The sequence below is a fragment of the Natrix helvetica genome (genome assembly GCF_964273705.1).
Source record: "Natrix helvetica genome assembly, chromosome: 2".
Taxonomy (NCBI): Eukaryota; Metazoa; Chordata; class Lepidosauria; order Squamata; family Natricidae; genus Natrix; species Natrix helvetica.
Genome location: NC_138552.1, coordinates 52,557,590 through 52,581,361, shown reverse-complemented (window position 1 = coordinate 52,581,361; position 23,772 = coordinate 52,557,590). Strand labels below are relative to the sequence as shown.

Below are 23,772 nucleotides of genomic sequence, written 5' to 3'. Positions count from 1 at the left end.
GGACTGTCAAACTCAATTTCATTGAGGGCCGCATCAAAGTTGTGCTTGAACTTGGGGGCTGGGATGGGTGTGGCCAGCTTGATGGCACTAGTGTTGGGGGCGCCTGTGGTGGCCTGAGCGGTGTCAGTGAAAATGGCCTCCCGAGCTCCGTCTTCGGCTGTGACAGCCTCCTGCAACCCTCCGCCAGCAAAAACGGAGCTTGGGAGGGCTGCCCGCGGACCTCCTGAGCTACGTTTTCACTGGCAGAGGCACCACGGGCCAATCTGTCCCTGCTTCCAGGGTGGCTCCGCAGGCCAGATCTAAGCATTCTGTGGGCTGCATCCGGCCACTAGGCCTTGAGTTTGACACCCCTTATAGAAGCAATAAGCCATGTAGTTTCATATAATGCTTTTTTTCTTTGTACTACTTCCAAAACTAATTTATTCTATCTGCTACAATTATCTCCCTAAACATACATTTTCATATTTTATTGTTCAAAATACCTGTAATTCTGGTTGGAAACAGTTTAGACATTTCACACATGGGGAACAGTAAAAATTATATTAGACGTATTCCAATATCACCACCATCTTCTCACTACAGCTGAAACAACGGAACTACTAAACAGGAAATAAGATAAAATATCACACTAGTAATACAATTTTAAATCATGCCTATATTTTAAAAAAAGTTCCAATACAGTGCAACAACGAAGATGTGGAAAATAAATTGATTTGAATGATATAAGATCCCAGGCAGAACGATTCTCTCAGAACAAAAGGTTGTTTCTCAACATTCTGAATCATAAAATACCTAGCTCCTTGCTCAGTACAGAATATTGTTCTCTTCAGAAAATCTGTATGTGTTTTCAGCAGCTGTACCGCAAAGTATCACAAATAAAACCATTATCATACATCAGAGCAATTTAAATGTGTAAAAGATTAACACAGGCAAGGGTAAAATACTCCTCCAAAATCTAGACAGACAACAAATGAGTTAAAAATGCCCACTAATGCACAGCTAGGAACTACTAAATGATATACTGGAAAGCATTTTTGCAGGTAAAAGCTAGACTGCATTTAAAGTGCAACACTATATGGTGCTACTCCCATATTACAATGAGAACAAAACCTTCCAGTCCACCACTAGGTCCCTGCATTGCTTTAAAACCTGAGAAAATGTAAAAGTTGGATTTAAAAAACCCACTCAATTGCTCTGTGCCAGGACTCTAGACAGCTTGTGCAAATAACCAAGCTTCAGAGATCAAAATTTTTCATGATCGCATCATGGTCAAACTTGAAGCTCAGAAAAGCACGTGAGGAGAAAGAGAATTTGCAATGACCATTGCATGACACCGATTGTCCATGTTCTAGTTGCTGGTCTTCGCTGAGACAGCACAAATCGTATGCTGTTTCTACATTTAAAAAATAAAGAATTTAGCAATGAGTGACAAATAAGAATCAAAATAATCTCATACAACCCTTTAAGAAAACTTCAAATATGCAGTACATATTTCTTAGACATTCGCTAATTTAAAAATTGGACAGGATGGGAACTACAATTCAATTATAGTTATATAGTTTTATAAACTAATAAAACTGGATACAGTAGGAGCAGCAGATTGGAGAAATCTACCTTAGGCAGAGCAGTTCTAAATGACAATGCCCTTTGTCCCAAGGTTGTGTCTTGTACCTCCTTTAAATCCCTATATTCCAACTTAATACTTATTATTAATCTTCAGAATAAGCAGTGACACAACTATAGGTTTTTGACATCTTTAGTAAGACTGATATCATTAACATCTAAAGTACACTGTTACAATAGCCATTTTCTCATAATGGTAGCTTGCAGAATAAAGGAACACAAGCATCACTAAAGTAATGTTAAACTTTATAGCTTTCCTTGGAATTTATACTTTGAAAAGCTATAAATTCTTTTTAAAAGAAATTATAATATTGAAATACAGTATTCTATTCAGAAACCACTAGCTAAGAAAATTGGGTTCGGTAGTGTACTCTAAAAACAAACCATGCCTCCTCGTAACCTTTCCGTACTCGGCTTTAGCACTATCATAACAACATTGTTTAAACTGTTGTTTAATCTTCCTTTAGGAAATCAATATATGACTATAATGTTGATGAGGGCAGGGAGTTAGTTTTCCCTGTTCAGTTGTAATAGGAAACTCTGACTCAAGCAAAGATTTTGCTAGGTTGGGCACTGTAAATTATAGAGCTCTAATCTCAGACATTTAAACTAAGGTCCAAAGTTATTTCCTGATTAACAAATAAGTAATAGGTACTGAAATATGAATGTTAAATACTTTTATTTTTACATTCTGTATTGCCTAAAGTAAAACAATCACACATACCTGTTTCAAAATTATCTTGAAGCTTCCTTGGATGCTTCTTTTCACATTTCTAGTTAAGAAAATAATCACATTAAACATTTTTCAGAAAACTGAAATGTGTGACCCAACCAAAAAATATAAACATTTTCATTTATAAACAGAGGATCATTTAAAAGAATGAAGCATTTCCTTAAATTTAACTGGATTAGGCATTTCATTAGCTGCATCTCCAAATTCTTTATATGATGCACCTTTTAAACAGACAAAATTTAAAAAAAAACAAAGCCACTTTGGTCTAGTAGTTAAAGCACCAGGCTAGAAAGCAGAAAATAGTTAATTCAAGCAAACATATTTTCATATGCCGATCTGTATATTTTTGGAGCTAATAGATATATCAAAAAATTCAAAGAAGTGGAAAATGACATTTACCCACTTGACTGGAAAACAGCTTCTAAACAGGTATTCTTCAAAATACAGTCTGAATTACATTGTCAAGTGTTTTTGCTCTTTTACTTCTCCCACAATCATAGCCTTAAAGACTTTAATTTGAAGTCCCACAAATTGCATTGCACTTGTCTCTCTTGTAGTTACTGTAGAGAGCAGCCTTTCCTTTTTACCCCTTCACTTCCTCTTTAATCTTCCTTTTGACTCAACCAAAACATGAACTTTCTCCATTTGTATTAGCTTTTCCTATTTGAAGGGGAGAAGAAGGAGCAATTCTTTTTCAGATGACAGAAAAGTTATGGCAGACCTACCATAACCCAAGAACATTTAACCAAATATACTACCAAAAAACAGAATTATCCAATAGCATTTCATGCTGTGGGACTCTTCCTAGCTAACCTAAAAATATATTATTCACTATATATTATATTATTCAATCAATGCTCCTACACCACTATATTAAGCAGCAGCCTAACAAGGCGGCTCCAGCAAAACTATCACAGAATGACTGCAAGATATTCTCAACACATCTAACATTATTCTCAGATAATATTGACAGAGCACATTCCCCATTTTTCCTATCAAGCCCAGGTAAAAGATGGGGTTGTCCTTAAGAGTAGCAACACCCAAAAGCTACCTCTTAAGCACAAAAACTTTGTTTGCAACAGAGAGAGCTGAATACACAGGTTTATGTTATGACACAAGCCATCTCAGCAATCAAAGCACTGAAAAACATTTCCAGAGCCACTGCTGGGACACCCATTAGATAATGTCACCAGCACACAGTGCTTAATGCAAAAATTATTCCAAATTCCAATTCAAAGTGCTCTCCCATTTGCATTTACCTTAGTGCATCTTACCAAAGTTTGGTTCTGTTTGGCTGGCTGACTCTGAACTCCATTTGTTCTCTTTTTTTGATTAGGAATATCTTGATACTGCTTTTTGCCATTGCCTCGTGCATTCTAAGCAAGTAATGCAATAACAACAAATGAACTAAGGACAGCATTCAACTGAAAATATTTAGTTTTAAAATATATTTAAGTTTATAACAAAATACATCCAATTTAGCAAAGTATATTTATTTACTTTCATTAATTGATTTGATGCTGCCCAACTCTAAATAAGCCTAAGCAGCTAACAACACACCAAAACAATATAATAAACATTGGGAAATAACAGAATCAAACTCAAACTTTGTCTAAAAAAGCAAGATGACAAATGCAGTAAACCTCAAAACACCCCACCAAAAACTGACATACAATAAAGGGGGCAGCAACCCCTCTAGCCCAAGTGTTCTCAGTTGTTCACCAATGAATATGTTTAATTTATAGTAAAAATACCTTGCTCCATTTAAAAGGTAAAGATCTGAGAAGTTCAAGAAATTAAAAAAAATGTTTGAAACATAAAACTTGATTTTCATCAAACCTGACCTAATAATAACAATTTTTAATAGAAACTCACCTTTAGTTTTAAAGCTTCGGGCATATCCAAATGATTGTTATATGGCTTTGGTTGCTGTAATTGCCTCTGCCTTGTTGATTGGTCTCCCGTGGGTGTATCTGTAAACACCTGCTGACTATAATGGAGTTTGGATCTGATTCATAAAAAAAAAATCTTTTTACCAAAGTTCAGAAGACAATTATAATCATGCAATACAACTGCATTAATAAGTCTATTCTATCAGTCATTTAGCAATGTATTAAATTTCTTTTTTAGGGCATTATTGCTTTGTTCCAAAGGCGCTGAAAAATTGAAAAACAGCCAATATCCAGACACAGTATGCATTCCAAATGAGGCCTGACTAAAATAGACTAGGAATGGGAAAATTACTTTCCATAATCTGGACTCTGTGCTTCTTTTTTTTCAATTTTTTTTTAATTTTTTGAATAAATACAAACAAAATTATCCTCCATTACAAATTGTAGAAAGTGTGTCAATTGGTTACAAAGAGCTTTCATGCATCCTTTCCACAGTCATCACCTCTGATTCATATCCAAATCCATCCATTCTGCTCTTTCTTCTTCTTCTATACCTTGAAATCTGTAGTAAAGCACCTTTCCATCTCTCTTCCCTTTCCTTGTTCCACTCTTTCCATCTCCAACTGTTCACTGTCAATATCCACGGTTAACTTGCCTCTTTGTTCATTTTTCCCCTGGGTTTTTAAGGACTCCAGCCTCCACTTTTTCCATTTGCTGAATATCTTCTATTTGCTGAGTATTTTCCATTTTTCCAACAGGTTTTGCCACATTAAAGTTTATATTTTCAATATTTTCCAATCTCTTCTCAATTCTCTCTGTTGTTTTTAATAATTTTTGAATTCAAGACATAATCTGTTGTAATATCATGATTTCTTTTTGAAGTCGTGTCATCCTTCCAATTAATAAATACTGCCACTCTAGTTTAAAAACAAATCTTTGTTTTCACTTCTTTCCAGCTAACAACAAGCATCCAGAGAGCACCTGCGTAAACAATCCATGCCCTTCTTTATAAACAAGCTGAAGCCTTTGAAGTGCAAGGTCAAAATGATCAAAGGGAAAAAAGAAAAGGCAATGTCTCCAGGCCTCAGCCTCCAACCTCCAAGTGGCAGTGTAACTTCTTTTCCCTCTAAGGTTACTACCCTCTTTATATACCTTTTAAATCTTCTTTATGTTTCAGGCTTAGAAGAAATAAAGTTCTTAAATGAAACCAAATAAAAAGAAAAAATCCATCCCAACCAATATTGTAGAAGTAAAGGAAAAAATTTAATCCATAGATAAAAAAAGAAATAGAAGAAAATCCGAAACTTTCACTTTAAAGAGTAAAAAATATTCACAAAACTTCCATCGGTAGAAAAAAAATAAAATAAAAAAAGATAACACACTGTCCAATAATGCTTAATTCCGCCGCTTATTTCCTTTTCTTTACCAATTTAATTTAACTTCAATCTTTTTTGGGCAGTCTTTTATAAAAAATAAAATTTCCTCACCAGATGGACACACTTTCTCTTTCCACTTTTCCTCCCGTTGGGGAGCTGTCCCAGCTTCAGCAGCTTGAGACTGGACTTTTTGTCGCCGGCCAGAAGAGATTCTCTTGGATCAATCAGGGACTTTGCGATGTCCCTGAGATCAGCAAGATTTACTCTTCCCTGTCACCATCTCTTCGGGATGTTTTAGGTCCAGATGTACCATCCAGTGGCATAGTATCAACTGCGATCTCAGAGCCTCAAGATCGCATGTCGTGTTGTCGCAACGTCAGCTCCTTTCTCCCTGGACTCTGTGCTTCTTGATGTTTCAAAATGATATTTGCTTTCTTAGTAGCTACATCACATTGCTAGCTCATACTCAACTCATAATCTACTAAAACATACAAATCCTTTTAACGTGTACTACTGCAAGACAAGTGTCCCCCAGCCTATACAGTGCCTTCTGATTTTAATTTCTAGATGCCTTTTTTCTTGTTAAATTTCACCATTCTTTTTGGTTCACTGTACAACATATTATGTGTTTTTGAATCTTCTCTTTCTTTTCTAAAGCAATAGCTGCCCCTAGTTTTGTATGAGCTGTAGCTTGATAATCTTTCTCTCAATGACTCCAACCAGGTAATTAAGAACAATGCTGAATAGAAAGGATCCATTGTTATGAGGCCTTCTACTTCATAGTGTACTTTCCAACTGAACATAATTTTTATTATTCTCCAAATACAGTAAATCAGCCAATTATGAATTCATCCAAAGGTTATTTCATTCCATGACCTATTCTACTAGATCATTATTATTTTACATGCTGTAATATAGAAATACATACATACTTCCATAAATTCAGCACATTAGCTGAAAGAATACATTTTGGCATTATAAATACTTAGTTAACATTTCATTGACATTGGCTTCAATATTAAAAGATGCTGATAAATAATACAATTAAATAAACTTGTGGAGTTCCATCCATACGGTATATCAGTGAAAGCCACTTAGCTACAGCTACATTCTACCATGAAACAAGTAAATGGTATCCCAAAATATGAACGCAATAATGTGGAGAAAGTTATTATTATTAGATAACAAAAATCGGCGTTACCTCTATCTAAAAAACAGCAGGCAGATCAGTATTCCTATAGTTCCATAATACATACAACATAGTCAATTCACAGATGGTCAAATCGGAGAAGTGCCATATTTTTTGGAGTACCATTCTTCCCCCCCCTCTCCCCCTCCCAAAGAGGCTGAAAATCTGGGTGTTTTTTATACTCCGAATGTAAGCTTTTTGGAAGCTTTTTTTCCGCCCTAATGAGGTGCTAATTTAGGGCTGAAAAAAAGCTTAGAATATTTTTACTGCAGCATATTGTTGGAAAATTTTCCCTAGGACAAAAGATTTGGATTTGAAGACTGCCTTAAGAGGTACTTCTTTTGTCCTGTTTCTATTTTTGGGAGATAATCCTCTCAAGGGCAAGGCAGAGAGTTCCTGTGACTATATGATTTCTATTCTTTTGGGGATAATCCCATTAAGGGCAAGGCAGGGATTTTTCCTACCAGCTATCTGAGTTTTCCCAATGGTTTCCTTCAGGCAAATGCTGGGCTGGTTTGTTGATTCAGCTTTGTTACATTTTTACTAGGTATGAAGTGCTTTTGGCTGAATGCCCAAACATCTAGCTAAGCTTATTAAGAGTTTCCCCGGCTGCCTAGGGAAAGAAAAGTGACAAAAAGTGTCATTTTATTATATGATTATATTTGCTTGTTTTTCTGGTGTTATGGCAATAAAAATGAATACCTGGTAGGCAGAATTTTTATTTCCTATTTTCCTCCCCAAAAACTAAGGTGCGTCTTATAATCCGGTGTGTCTCCAAAAAATACAGTATTTGTCCAAAGATAGGACAGCATATTCATATTACAAGTATTTATTTATAAATTTATATATAATCTAAATGACAGCTGCATTTACTGAGTAACAATGTACAGCTGATGCTTGGAATAAAGATAATAGATGGTAGACAGGTACAGAGAGATAGAGAGATACAGACAAACAGAGGATAGTTTTTTCCTGGAAGCTTCTATAAATGAGCTTTCTCATTTATCTATGAATATTAAATATTAGAGCTGTGCAAAAATGAAAACATCTTGCTCCCATCTATGCTAACTTCTTATTAATAATGAAAACTGTATCACAATTTTTATTTCCCTACATTTAAGAATGGAACAGGAAAGATATTGTTGTTATAGAAACTCCACAATTTTTCATCGGCATGGTAAATAGCTATACTAGACGAGGGAATTATTATCAGTATTGGGTAAGCATAATCAATTATAGCAATTTGAAAATGCAATATATCCAAAAGGAATCAGGATTGGGAAAGCTGATAAATGACATCAGATAAATCATGTCTTAAACTACCATATTTTTCGGAGTATAAGACGCACCAGAGTATGACACACCAAGGTTTTGAAGCGGCAAATTAAATAAAAAAGTTTTTGCACTCTGCAGACCTCCCAAAAACGGCCCGTTTTTCACAAAAATGGGCCAGGTTTTTTTTTTCAAAAAAGGCATGAATAGCCTTTAGAATGCTTGTAAAGTGCTCCGTTGGGGGGGGGGCACGACAAAAATGAGCAAAAAATGGCCTGTTTTTTGCCAAAAAAGAGGGTGGATAGTCTTTAAGAGGCTTATGGAGTGTTCCTGGAGGTTGGGGGAGCAAAATTGGGCAAAATTGAGCCCCTAGGAGCCCCTAGAAAGCCTCCTAAAAGCTATGCCCGGCCATTCTGGTGAAGGGGGCGAGGTTTTGGGAGGCAAAAAATTATGTAATCAGTGTATAAGACGCACCCAGATTTTCAGCCTCTTTTTTGACGGAAAAAGGTGTCTTATACTCCGAAAAATACGGTATTATTATTCATTTCATTTACAGGGAAAAAAAATACTTGCTTTCTATTTGAAAGCAATTAGCAAGTTTTACAATCAGTTACCTCTGTTTTTCTATACTGGATTTAGGTGGCGTGCTGCTACTAGTGGATGAGAACCCATTGTCACTATCTGAAGAGTCTCCATACCGTCGAGAAAGCCAGTCTCTTAAGGGTCTGTAAAGGGTTGACATTAGAATAGCAATATTCAGGTTTTTGAAGGTTTCAAACCCTTAAAACCCTTAAAATCCCTTAAATCTTCAACACAGAAATGGAACATAACAGATTTATTTTCTTCTCTCATTTTGAACGAACCTGATGAAGGGAATGGTCATAAAAAACTTGTTAGGTGCCAAACCTAATTTTGACTTCGGTGTCATGTCATTTCTATGGCAAGGCAATTTATCAATAGAAAACCATTCAATGTTCTGAAACACAGAAAAGAGATTACTTAACATTTTACAGATACGACAGAGAAAAATAATAACTCCCATTCTAATCAAGAAATAAAGCATATCTTTAGGAAACTTTTCTATCACCAAAAACTATTTTGAATTCTTTATACGGAAATGTGCAAGTATTGTCAATGCAGGTAGTCCTCACTTAACAACTGGTAATTGAGACTGGCAACTACATTACTAAGCAATGTGGTTATAAAGTGAAAAATCACATGGCCACACCAATTTTTGACTGACATTTCATCAATTCCAGTTGCAGCTGTTAAGCGAATCATGTATGATTGTTAAACACATAATGTGACTTCAACTGTGACTTCCTGACAGCTTTCCCACTGACTTTGATTATCAGAAGCCAGCAGTTAAGAGACGGCAAATGGCAATCATGTGACCTAGGGACACTGACCATCATAATTGTGCAACAGTTGCCAAGCACCTGAATCGCAATCACATGACCACAGGGACACTGTGACAGATGCAACTTTCAGGGCTAATTGTAAGTCTCCTCGTTCAGCACCAGTGTAACTTTGCGTGGTCACTGAACGAGGACTACCTGTAATGTAAACAAAAGGCTACTACAAAGTGATTTCACAAACATTTAGAATCCAAGCATTCTCATCTCTTCCTGATGTTCTATTACCTACTGTTTGCAAAGTAAATAGGTGCTGCTACAACCATTTTCTTTATCTCTAATAAGTATGAACATAAATGAATAGTCACCTCCAGATTGGACTGCTGAAATGTATTTTACATGGATCTGCCCTAGAAGAATATCCAGAGGGTTCAGCTGGTGCAGATTGCAGTGGCGTGGGCATATGCACTGCTTAGAACAGCATATTTTACATTTCTTCTCCGCAAGCTATATTGGCTGCCGATTTGCTTCCAGGTCCAATTCAAGGTGCTGGTTTTAACCTTTAAAGTCCTTCATGCGTGGGACTGGGCTATCTGAGTGACCACCTCTCCCTGGTCACATCAGTTCAATTCATTAAATCTGGCAGAGGAAGCATGCTGCAAGCGCCATCAGCTAGGGAGTTACATTGGGTGGGTCCCAGAAGTGCCTTCTCTTCCATGGCACCCCCCCCCCCACTTTATGGCTTTCCCCCAAAATTAGATTTGCTCCATCCATTTTGACACTTTGGAAGTCCCTCAAGGCCTGGTAATGTTATCAGGCCTGGGGCTCCCAGGGAACCAGAGAAATGATTTGATGGCTCCATTGTTGAGGTGGTCATTCTTATCCCTTCTTTACCCAAGGTTTGCATATTCATTTTTATAATTTAAAAATATAAAATTCCATGTTAAAAAACAAATATCTGTTGTTTTACTCAATTGCTGCATGCCACCCAGAATTAAATCATTTTGGTGAGATGGGATAGTTATACAAATTCATTTAATAAATAAATATTGCACCAGATAAGCAATTAAAGATTTAGTTCAGTGAATCTTGGAACTGGATAAGTTGGAAGTGCCACTTCATAAGTGGAAATCATTGCCAGCATATTCATTGAGGACCATCTTAATATACTTTAGGTAGCTCCATGGATATAAAATACTGGTAGTGGTTATCCTTTGTTGATGATCAAGGCAGCTCAATTATATCAAGAACAAATCAAAGATATAATTCTTCGGTCTACTAGCACACTCCCAAATCAGCACATTTCATTACTCTAGTTTAAAGTTAGCAGATTTCTCTCCCAAAGATAACAATGTGACAAAAAGAAAAGAAAATAGCAAGGACGAAGATTAAAACCAAGGCTAATCTTTCCTATCTCCTGCTCTAGTTACTTGGGCACAGCAGGGCTCTGAAAACAGTTCACCTTGCATTGCTCTGCCTAAGGAAAGAATAATTTTACATAAGGAAAAACTATCAGACCTGGATTGTAAAAACTCTTGACTACCACAACGCTTTGCTGGTATCTAATGGTCATCCAGATTTCTACAATTTAATTTTGATAGATCTAATGTAAAGGGAATTCCATGAAGGTTTAAATCAAAATGCATGATATTCCTCAATAATCTTACAATATCATTAATTTCTTAGTAACTTGAGCATTCAATTACAGTTGAAAGGTAGATTTACCCGAATCTCTCTTCTTGTTTTAGGATTAAATTTTGTGTCCTTTGGAATGCCCGGGATGATATACAATCGTGCTAGCTGATCATTGATTCTTAATTCAATATAGTCATCTTTATTAATAAAATCTTTTATATCAAAACCGGTTTCTTCAAATACCTGAAAAAAGGATAAGATGAGAATAAAATTTATGCACACATTTTAGGAATAAAGCAACCTGTTGTTTTATTGGTTGAAAAAGTAAGAAATCTGATTCATTCCTAAACGAATGTTTTGCTATAAAATTCTGGCTCGATTATGATGTTATCTGACTAAAATTGTAACTCTTTCCTACAGCTTTATGAAAGCAAAAAAGATATGTGCAGAACTACCAAACTGTCCAACTGTCATGTCCAGTGATGGCTTCTGGAGAAGGGAAATACCACTGCCTCTGCTAGACACCACTGCTCACTCGCTCTTATTACTTAACTCTACATGGACGTAATCACATAGTTTCACCCAGGAAATTTTAATCAAGTAGGAGGGGATAATGTAATAAACAAATACCCTTGGTAAGTTTGGAAATTACTTGCAAGGATGAAACCTGAAGCAGAGATAAATCCCAACTCAAATAAAGGCACCAGGATATATTTAATGTAGAAAAGTGTATAAGTATCTTGCATGTACAATATACAATATGCTTGTTCTATTCCTGAGAAAATATGCATTATTTATGTGGTTTCTAAGAAGACAACACCAACTTGATATTTAAAATTATATATGTATTCTAAAAATCTTTTCAATTAAAAATGTTTGGATATTAGCAGGATAAATTGCCAAGCCTGAAACTGGATTGTAAGTTAGCCCCAAGGCTGCCAAGTTTTGCTAGTTGGTCAACTACATAACAAGAGCCACACAGACAGCAAGAATATCCTCAGACTAATGAGGACATGCATAAGCAGACATGCTTGCCTTCCAGTGAAGATGTATAAAGGGCAGAGCTGCTAAGAAAGGAGATTGTTGATTGACTGGTTGGTGTGATTGTGCTGCACTGTGTGTATCACGAAGCAAGAACTGAAGCTGCTAGAGGAAAGACACAGTGCTGGAGAACCTTGGAGGAAGGGGGAATGTACAGTTGAGGGCCCAAGAGAAGCCTGCAGAATCAGTGAGATCCGTAATGCTGATTGGCTGGCAAGGACTAATGGGAAAGGACAGACGAAGGATCAGTGCAGATAATGGTGACTAAGGTGCTGCTTTCCAAGAGGCTCGAGTTATTTTTCCCTCTTTATACCTCCTATATGCTGTAGAAAAGGCTAAGAGGTAAAAATAAAAACACTGTTTGAGCTGTGAAAAAGAGTCAACATAATAAAGGAATTATTAAGTATATGAATAAAGGAACAGACAGGTGAAGTAGATGAGGAACTGCAAGAAACTGTGTGGTTTGTTAAGCTAACTAATTACTGTCTGCATCTCCATATGTATGCTGTTATTATTTATAAAACTTCACTTTGGAGAATAACAACGCATGTTTGTCTGGATAAATTCTTACCCCTTTCCCATCCTCTGACAGGAATACGTCAAACAATGTAATAAACAGAATTACCTCTCTGGCAGCACAGTCATGTGGAGCTTCCTCTTTATTCACTTTTCCTTTTGGAAAGCCCCAGCCAGATTTTGCTAAATAACCCTGAACTAGTAGCACCTGCAAAACATAAATATTCAATCATAATTAAAAGATTATAAGAGGGGGAAAAATCAACTCAGGATAAATATACACAGAGTTTAAAATACACAAGAGCTAGATACTAAAGTCTGAATTGAAGTTTAAAAAATCAAAACAAAACCAATAACATACACACTTCTTCTATTACAGTAGGGAAATATACGTGGAATATCAGCGTTTGCAGATTGTCTTTAAGAGTCAACAGTTAAATCACTGTCAATTCCATTCAACCAAGCTAAATGGAAAACGCCTTACATTTTCAAGGGTCTCATCAAGAATGATTGCACCATAAGTTGGCACTCCCATTTTGTACTCTTTCCATTCATCTAAAACCTTTTGCACATCTTCGCCTTGAGGAAGTAAAAAAGGGCAATGGCTGAAAAGTACAGGAAGTCAAGGAAATTCATTGACCAAAACACATCTCAAAACATCAAACCACATTTCTACTGCTTTTTTCTTTCCGTCAGCATGCTGCCTTTAGTAATAAAAAAAAAGTTATTTTGCTGATTCACTACTGGATTGGATTTAGTGTCCATGATAATTAAAAACAATTTGGAAAATCCAGCTGACTGTGGAGTCACTTGCCCTAGTCATCTGCACAAATTGCAATTTCCTTTAACTCTTATTTACTTATTATTGCCGATGGCCCAAATACCTCCAGCTGCATCCTCAGAAGCCCTTGCATTTACCAGCCCTTTAGTTTAGTTTATTTAGTTTACTGCAAAAGTAATTTCTGTTCTTTCTTTTCTATATAAAAAAAGAACTCTAAGTGATTTGTTCTCAACAAACTCTTCAAAATTTCTTTAATATTTCTTTCCCTTACCACCTTTTTTTTAACAGCCTATCTCATAGCAGTCATTTTACAATAATTTCAACTGCAGTTTCTCTCATTTTGAAATGTGTTCCACGGGAGTTAAAATGTTGGGAAACTCTGTTCTAAGTAACCATAAGAACATTACAAATCTTAAGACATTCCTTAGCAATTTTTAAAACCACGGAGACTAAGTTGTAAAAAGAAAGGCAGCTTATGTAATATGATCAAATTTATAATATGAAAAAGCTGGCAGTAAGCAATTTTAGAGTGGGATACTAAGTGAAGCATCATGTAACTCTGACGGACTTTCAATATCATTCCCATTTTGCCATTAAGCAAGTCACTGCAGGTCATGAAACAAAGGCTCTCATGACTGTGAGTTGCAATTTTATTGCTGGCTTCTCCAATCGCGAAGTGACTGAAAATCAATCATGTAACCCTGGGGACCCTGTGATGGTCATAAATGTGAGGACTGGCCATACTTTTACTTGTTCAGTGCTGTCGCTATTTTGAATGGCCACTAAACAGGTCAATTGTTCAGTCAGATCTATCTTAGTCGCCAATAATTACCAAAAGATACTTTAATAATGCTTTTAGATGAAGCTGATTAGATCAATTTCAGTTTTAAGAAAAAAAAGGGTTTGACTGTCTCCTTTGTTGACCCATGAGAGCAGAAATGAAAATGATAAAAAAGTATAATCTCTCTATTTAAAAAAAAACCCTATTCCTTTTTAACAAATATGTTGCAGAACTTAATAAACCTATGGCTACAACCCTTCCTCTTGAAATAGTTCTTTGATATATTTCTAGTTAGTTATTATACTTACACAAAAACACCGGGTTTTCAAATCCAGCGTAAATAGGATATCCTGATACGATCATTTTCATAAAATGCAAATGCATTTAACAGCTGGTATTTTCGAATAAATGTATAAAATAGGTAATAAATTATAAAAGTGAAAAACAGTTAAGTTCAAACCAAAAGCAATCAGCCACCTAACTGGGAAAATGCCTTCCTGAATAAAGGCACTCCCGCATTAAACATTTTAATCTGGAGTGAATTCCTAGACCAGGGTTCCCCCATCTTTGTGGGTTTGCAGATTGGTTGGGGGAGGGGGGGTGGCATGCACGGTGGTCAAGTGGGCACGCATGCAACTCCATTTGCACGAGCAGCAGCCACACGCTGCTTGAGCAAATGGAGCGCACGCACGCGCACTCACCCACTGTTCACGCGAATGGGGATTTACACATGCACACACATGCTCACTCGCCACTTCCTCTGCCCCATTTCGAAAGACTCAAGGCCTGGTAGTGGGCTGCGGTTCCGGGGTTAGGTACCCCTATCCTAGACTCTCAAGCGGCTAAATGCACAGTTAATTAATCAGGTGAAATCAGCATAAGAAAATAGTTTGATGGAATTGTATATCCTAAAACAGGGGTCTCCAACCCCTGGCTCAGGGCCCACTACCAGGCCTTGAGCCTTTTCAGCCCGCTTGAGGGCTGCAGAAGTGGTGGACAAACAGGCATGCACATCCTCACTCAAGTTCCCCAACCTTTGCAGCTTTATGGACCTACCGAGGGGGAGAGGGGATCAAATGGAGTTGTAGATGCACACGCTTGCCCAAGGCCCCCCCCCCCACTAGTCCACAAAGCCAAAAAGGTTGAGGAATTCTGTCCTAAAACATATGTATTGACTATTAGCTTGACTCCAAATTAATATGCAGTTTCTGAACTTTCAAGTTATAAGGCTTCATTCTAAGGAATTCAGGAACAATTTCTTTTCTTTCTTCCAGCAAGATAACCCTGTGCTATATAAAGCATTAATTTAACACTTAGCAGGATAACAGGCTTTCATTAGCCTTGGGATACATCCTCATCTCCTTTTCTTTCAAAAACATTAAATTTCATGCCAAGACTTTAAAGTGTTGATTGTCTTGAAACTAGTTTACTTGTTTCAGTTTATACTATCTAGATGTTGCATACTGTATCTGCAAACACTTTTAATTCTATTTTATATTTCCAAATTATTACTGCAAATAAATTATTATACAACTTCAAAAAAAAAATATCTGAAAACTGGCGTGCAACAATACGAAGTCCAATCCTGTGGTCATGGAAGTTAGAAACATGACACTTAATTTTAAAATGCAAAGAAGCCAAAAACACTTTACTGTCTAATACGCATTCTCTAATTCAGAAATATCAGAGAAACTGACCATGATTAATTACAAGTACATTTAATCCAGAGCTTCAACATATACACGATGCTCCCACAAAATAAATTTCTAGGTTCAGTTCAGTAGAGAGGAAATCCATCTTCTTTAACAATAGTTGAGTTCAATTTATTATGGTTGTTCGTTTTGATATATAAACTCAGCCTTTTGAAATGTTGATCCATAATTTATGGCAGGAGTGAGCAATTAATTTCAGCCTGGAGGTCACACTTTTGTTTACGGCTTGCCCTATACCTGAAGGGAGCTGCTGCTATTATTACTACCGTATATACACAACAAAATAAAATCACAGTTGACAGTTCTTTAGCTGGCGTTGGCCTTCATAGCGTTTTTCCCAAGACCCCAGGATGTTTAATGTATTAGGCTAGTATACATTCAGATCGTAATTCACAGATGGAAAATCTGTCAATGGCATATTTTCTAAGCGTTGTCCAAGGCAACCAGTGCAGTGGTGGGTTCCTACTGGTTCGGACCAGTTTGGCCAAACCGGTAGTGGTTTGGCGGCCTGCCATGCCCCGAACTGGTTATCTGGGCAGCGCCATAGGTGCTGCCATCTTGTTTTTGGCTTCTGCACATGCGCACAATTATTATTGCACTGCTCATGCGTGCACAGTGTGCATGCACATGCAGTGTGCATCAAGTGCGCAGCACACCCACAAGCAAACCAGCAGTAGCAACTGATGGAACCCACCTCTGATCCAGTGTGCCAATTATTGCCAGTTTATAGCATAATCTTTCAATTTCAATTTTCAGAACTTGATACTTTGTGATCTTCCCAACCCTGTCTACTATTCTACTATCCCCTGGTATTTCTACAGCAATTATTCAGTTTTATTTTAACCATAGCTAAATCTGGTGTAATATACATCAAGAATTAATCAATTTGCATTTGGAAATCCCACAATATTTTAATCTGTTCATTTTCAACTACACTTTCAATTATATACTCTCAACAATTTTTCATAACCGGCACATAATTTTTACAGATGTTTCATTGAATCATTTTGATGCCTGTTTGTCAATGTTTATAGTCAGTTAGTGCAACCTTCTTGCAGAAGCGAAGTATCTGATCTATTGTTTTTCTACTTCTTTGCACAATCTGCACTTTAAATTATTTGGTGGTTTTTCAATTCTGGTCTTGATTGCATTAACTGCCTTTGAGCAGCCAAAAATCAAGCCTTCGGCTTCTTTTTTAAATGTTCCATTTGTAAAACATCTGTTTCTATCATTTCCCCTTGATCTTTTGTAGAAATTGGCCATGCAATGCTTTTCTTTGCCAGCGTTCGGCTCATGTTTTTATGAAATTATTTTGATGTTTTGTTTCCTGTTAAGTTCCAATTTTTAATTTGTCCTTGGCTACCTTTTACATAATCAGCCAATGCATGTTTTTCTTCCTTCCTTCCTTCGTCTTGATGTAATCTCCTGCTTCTATTTCTATGATGCAAGTGTAATTATTGTTGTTTTTATTGTTGTTAAATTTATAAGCCACGTGATTCCCAGCCACTCTGAGTGGTTTGCATATATTTTCCAACGCAACCTTTTTCCTACCTGTGTTTTAATATCATTTGTATGTTAAACAAAACCACATAGAAAGGATATCAGCTTTAGCAAAATCTCTTATCCCACACTGAGGTAATCCTGGTGTGTTCTGCATGTAGAAATCCAGGTAAAACCAATGGGCAAGCTCAATCTGAAAACAGACGCGAATTGCATTGTCTCGTTCTTCACTTGGGATGTGCAAAATAAATCGACTGTCAAAAGTAAAAAAATAAATGTAAGAAATAAATATATTGTTATTTTTGTGGTTAAAATACAACATAAATGAATTCAATACAAGACCAAGGTGCAAAAAGATTTAAAAACTGGGACAGGCAAGTTTGAGGCATCTGGAGACTATATTAATTCTGAACAAATGCCAATGGCTGAAACTAAGATCTATGGTGAGGCATTCCAAAATTTGGTCTAAAAGTTAATACACCACCCAACCCAAGATTAGTGAAATCTGAAGATTCAGTTTCTTTAGGATAATAGTTCACAACCTGCAGCTCCACAACCATGCATTTCTTTGGTATAGTCTCTGAGACTCTTCAATCCAGGAGGAAAATAAAATAATTGTTATTATTACAGTGGGGCAAAGAAGTATTTAGTCAACCACCAATTGTGCAAGTTCTCCCACTTAAAAAGATGAGAGAGGCCTGTAATTGGCATCATAGGTAGACCTCAACTGTGAGAGACAAAATGTAAAAAAAAGACCAAACAATCACATTGGCTGATTTGGAAATAATTTATTTGCAAATTATGGTGGAAAATAAGTATTTGGTCACCTACAAACAAGCAAGATTTCTGGCTCTCACAGAACTGTACCTTCTTCTTTAGGAGGCTCCTCTGTCCTGCACTCATTACCTGTATCAATGGCACCCGTTCGAACTTGTCATCAGTATAAAAGACACCTGTCCACAACCTCAAACAGTCACACTCCAAACTCCACTATGGTGAAGACCAAAGAGCTGTCAAAGGACACCAGAAACAAAATTGTAGACCTGCACCAGGCTGGGAAGACTGAACCTGCAATAGGCAAGCAGCTTGGTGTGAACAAATCAATTGTGGGAGCAATAATTAGAAAATGGAAGACATACAAGACCACTGATAATCTCCCTCGATCTGGGGCTCCACGCAAGATCTCACCCCGTGGGCTCAAAATGATCCCAAGAACGGTGAGCAAAAATCCCAGGATCACACGGGGGGACCTAGTGAATGACCTGCAGAGAGCTGGGACCAACGTAACAAAGGCTACCATCAGTAACACACTACGCCGCCAGGGACTCAGATCCTGCAGTGCCAGACGTGTCCCCCTGCTTAAGTCAGTCCATGTCCGGGCCCATCTGAAGTTTGCTAGAGAGCATTTGAATGATCCAGAAGAGGATTGGGAGAATGTCATATGGTCAGATGAAACCAAAATAGAACTGTTTGGTAGAAACACAACTCGTCGTGTTTGGAGGAGAGAGAATGCTGAGTTGCATCCAAAGAACACCATACCTACTGTGAAGCACGGGGGTGGCAACATCATGCTTTGGGGCTGTTTTTCTGCAAAGGGACTAGGACGACTGATCCGTGTACAGGACAGAATGAATGGGGCCATGTATTGTGAGATTTTGAGTGCAAACCTCCTTCCATCAGCAAGGGCATTGAAGATGAAACGTGGCTGGGTCTTTTAACATGACAATGATTCCAAACATACTGCCCGGGCAATGAAGGAGTGGCTTCGTAAGAAGGTCCTGGAGTGGCCTAGCCAGTCTCCAGATCTCAACCCCATAGAAAACCTTTGGAGGGAGTTGAAAGTCCGTGTTGCCCAGCGACAGCCCCAAAACATCACTGCTTTAGAGGAGATCTGCATGGAGGAATGGGCCAACATACCAGCAACAGTGTGTGCCAACCTTGTGAAGACTTACAGAAAACGTTTGACCTCTGTCATTGCCAACAAAGGATATATAACGAAATATTGAGATGAACTTTTGATACTGACCAAATACTTATTTTCCACCATAATTTGCAAATAAATTATTTCCAAATCAGCCATGTGAGAGACAAAATGTAAAAAAAAAGACCAAACAATGTGATTGTTTGGTCTTTTTTTTTACATTTTGTCTCTCACAGTTGAGGTCTACCTATGATGCCAATTACAGGCCTCTCTCATCTTTTTAAGTGGGAGAACTTGCACAATTGGTGGTTGACTAAATACTTTTTTGCCCCACTGTATATTTCTTCATCCCACCTCCACACACTATATAGTCAATTCAAATCAGCAAACATACCTAATACTACTGCCTCCTATTTGCCCCACAAAAACAACTCTGTGAGATGGGTTGAGCCAAAAAAGCATGACTGTTCAAAGTCACCTAGCTGGCATTCATTCATTCATTCGTTTGTTCATCCATCCATCCATCCATCCATCCATCCATTTTATATGGCCATCTAACTCACTCACTGTGACTCCAGGTGGCTTACAAAAATAAAACACCAACTATAAAACCCAATAAACCCCTGGCAACAACAATCAAACCAGCTAGCTGATAACACTCCATATCACCCTGGGTTCCCAGGCCACTAGCAAACTCTTGTATTCAGGGCCTTTCGAAGGCGGCTTAGAGTTTACAGTCTTCTGATTTCTAGGCCAGCACCTTAACTTCTGTACCACACTGGCTCCTTTAAACTTGAATTTAAAGTTACACTGCGTCAGAATTTTACTTTTCCTTGCCCCACCTACTTACTGGGATGTGGCCCATACAAGTGTTTTCCATAGGACAAATAATATAGCTCTTTCATAAGGATAAGTTGTAACAACATTTTGAATAATTTACTGTTACTATCTTTGAGCTGAACACTGATAATGTTGTTTAATATTTATGAAATTATTACTGTAACTACAGAATGATGAATATGAATGTAATTGTTAAACTATTAGAACAAATTATCAAATTAATATTTCCATTTTTCATCAACTGGGAAAAATTCACGAATCTAAAAACAAATCAAATCTTAGAAATCTGTAGTCTGCACAATACTGTTTATAAACTATTTATAAACTATAAACGAAATAGTTTTTAAAAAAGTTATTACCAGTAAGGAGCCATTTTCACTATAACCAACAGTTAGCTAGACAATCAATAGCAAATTATATCAAATACAGACATTTACATATTCCATTTATATGTCACTAAATCTACTAGGGCCTCCCAGCATTTTTAAAAAATCTTGAAACAGTTCAAAATGGGCTGTCACTTTTTTCGATTACAGTTTCCTTAACTAAATGTCTTTTCTATAATTACATTTTTACAAGCAATTATTTAATGGACACTTAATTTAATTGTACATTATGTACTTGTATCCGAGTAAGACCAGCCCAAAAGGCATCTCAACTTTTATCTAACATAAGGCAATTCCTCTTCAAAGATCATGGCTACTAGCTAGTGATACTAACTTTAATAAATTTGCAATCCAATCAATCACACTTCTTTAATAATGTTTAACTTTGTCAAAAGTTATTTTACATTTTCCATCCCTTTTTAAAGAAACATCCTGCCCAACAAAAGCAAAACAGAATAATATTCTCCTTGCCCTTTCTCCCAGTTTTATTGCAAGTTGGTCTTTTGAAATGTGGCTCAGTTTAATTAAATAACTTAAGTATGTAAACTCTGGTAGCTGTTAAAACCACACTATATATAACTGTGAATATCCAGAAACCTAATTACTAACTAAAAGCTTTGCATTCATATAATTACAAAGAGCTAAAAACTTATCCTGGCAGCTACTTAAATCTAATCAATATTTTTATAATCAGTTAAGTCAGAATTGAACCAAAATATCTGATTTAGCCTCAGGCCTTTTATTGTTTTATCCTTCATTTAAGATGCATAAGGTTAATGGATATTTCACCTCTATTGGTTCTCTTCCACAATAAATGTTAATGCTTTTGATCAACTTCTTAATTAAAGCTGGTTTAGAATGTTCCCCATTTTTAAAAGAATGTAACTTTTTAAATAAGTTATGGGGGGGCGGAATTGACACTTTTCAAAACAATTTCAGGATTATTGGAAATCCGAACAACTCAACGGAACAGCAAAAATGTTTGAAAGGGGGGAAGGAATTAAAAGATCAAAACTCATTTTATAGAGTTTATTAAGTGGAGGTTCAGACTGCACAAAGCCACAATCTCTGACTTAACGGGTTGCAGGAATCCAGTCATTGTTGCAAATAAATCATGGTTTATGGCTTAACCTTGTGTGGAAATCCAGCCCAACTGCAGTTTGTTTTAATAATTCACGACTTACGGCTCAGGTAATGGATGGACCATCCATTCCACACAGGGTATGGTCAATACCCAAACACCCCTCCGTCCAAGCACTTTAATTTAAAATTGTTTCACCGAAACCGAGGCAACTGTGGGGGTCCCTCGAACCGCTTTACTACCGCACCGAGGAGGCGGAGGGGGCGGCAGACATTTTTTGGGGGGGAGGAGAAGGACCGCAGGGGCCGGTCCCGCTATTTTGTGTGTTTTTTTTTCTGGGTGGGCGCGTTTACCTGCACAGGTCGTCCAAGACGCTGCCGGGAATCTCAGGGCGCTTGGTATCCATGGAGAAAGAGCGCAGCTCATCCCGACGCAACGAGGCCCGAAGAGCGCACGACACAGGCCGGAGGGGCAAAACCAAACCGGGCGAAGGGAGCGAAGGCGGGAGCTCGCCGATTCCATCCCATCGGAAAGAAGGGGGCTTCGGAGAGAGCCAATCGGATCCGCTGACGTTCGAAGGGGTGGGGTTGAGAAGAAATCGTAGCCAATCACCGTGACGTAACCAAGAGAAGAGCTACTAACGAGCAATCCAAGGTGGGAAGGCGGGCAACAGGGACGGGAGGGAAGCGGTTGAGAAGAGGGATCCTTTCTAGAGGGGACGGAGTGTTTGGGGCGCGATCCCGCGTCCTTAAAGACAAGATTTCGGATTAAAACCTTGCAGTTCTTTCCCGTGGTTTGGCCACCGGCTTTGCCCGTGCTTTGCATCGTAGGTAGTTCCCGAGGCTGAAGCAAAGCCAGAAAGATTCCTAATTAGCCGGTTAATTCCCCAATACTGTAGCTTGGAATTTAAAGCTGGATCGTGAGGTCTTCCTTTTTTCTCAAAGTGTTCCTGCTTATTCCTTTTAGTGATTGTTTATTTTATTTAGGTATTTATTAGTTTGTCACTCATGTACAAGACAACAGGAATAAGAATAAACATGAATAAGAACACAGGAAATGGGTACAAATAAATGGGGACATGGGGACAGGGACGTTAGGCACGCTGGTATGCTTATGCACACCCCTACTGACCTCTTAGGAATGGGGTGAGGTCAGTTTAAGACAGTTTAAGGTTAAAGTTATGGGGGTTTGTGCATGTAGCAACAGAGTCAGTGGGTTCCCGGCAAGGACCACTCTTTTGCTGAAGTCGTATTTTCTGCAATCGAGTTTGGAGTTGTTTACCTTGAGTTTGTATCTCTTGTTTGCTCGTGTATTATTGCAGTTGAAGCGAAAGTAGACAATAACAGTAGGACGTCGTAGCAGACAATTTTGTATTCTACACTTAGGTCAGATCGTAGACGGCGTAGCTTTTGGTTGTCCAAATCCAACATTTCAAGCTTGGTGAGCAGAGGAGTGGAGTACTCTTCTTGTGAAATACCTCTGGACTTGCTCAATTGTGTTAATATCCAATATACAGTGCGGATTCCAGACAAGTTGTATTCGAGTTTTGGTCTAACAAAGGTTTTGTATGCCCTAGTTTGCAGTTCATATAAGATACCCATCCTTAACTTAAGGGTGTTTGCTGAATCCAGTTTTCTGGATTCAGAAAACTACCCACTTAATGAATAAGCTGGATCACATTGAGAAAAAAGAAACAGAGCCGGGACAGCACCCTTGTCTACAATGTGGTTGGCTAATTTTAGTTTAGTGTCTCGGCTGAAACTAGCCAATGAGCATAGATGATCCAGATGCTAGCCTGTTCTAGGAGGAGAAAGGATGCTGAATTATTGTATATATGCATTAGGCAATTAAAAAAATACATCTTGGACCAGAATTTTCCTTTTTTTTTTAAAGTAGCTCCACAAAGGAGTTTTTACCTTTGAGCTACTTTAAGAGGTTAGTTTGAAGTGGGTATTATAACACTTAATATCATTCTGGCCATCTAAACAAAATTTGTTTCACATGTCACTAATTGGATGAGTAATCAATCATATGGGATTTTCAGAGGACTATATAAATTGTAAATGTATCACTGAGTCCCGTTATGTTCAGTGGAAACAAGATAGATGCCGATAGATTTGCAATCTAAAATTGAAATT

At 37.5% G+C, this 23,772-nt stretch overlaps 1 protein-coding gene across 2 annotated transcripts; it reads right to left on the bottom strand.

Annotated features, from left to right (window-relative positions):
* Nucleotides 1–525: 525 nt before the first annotated feature.
* Nucleotides 526–22,159, bottom strand: DCP2 (decapping mRNA 2). Of its 2 annotated transcripts, none has more exons than XM_081943434.1 (11): nucleotides 21,988–22,159; nucleotides 17,509–17,660; nucleotides 13,117–13,244; nucleotides 12,742–12,840; nucleotides 11,166–11,318; nucleotides 8,949–9,061; nucleotides 8,700–8,810; nucleotides 4,232–4,364; nucleotides 3,616–3,732; nucleotides 2,348–2,396; nucleotides 526–1,393 (listed from the first exon to the last, which is right to left on the bottom strand). In XM_081943434.1, the coding sequence occupies exons 1-11, from the start codon at nucleotides 22,038–22,040 to the stop codon at nucleotides 1,236–1,238; spliced, it is 1,266 nt and encodes a 421-aa protein (XP_081799560.1). In that variant the 5' UTR covers nucleotides 22,041–22,159; the 3' UTR covers nucleotides 526–1,235. The 2 variants fall into 2 exon arrangements, with proteins under 2 accessions (XP_081799560.1, XP_081799561.1); XM_081943435.1 differs by having other exon boundaries at nucleotides 3,631–3,732; nucleotides 21,988–22,155.
* Between the last annotated feature and the right edge of the window lie 1,613 nt (nucleotides 22,160–23,772).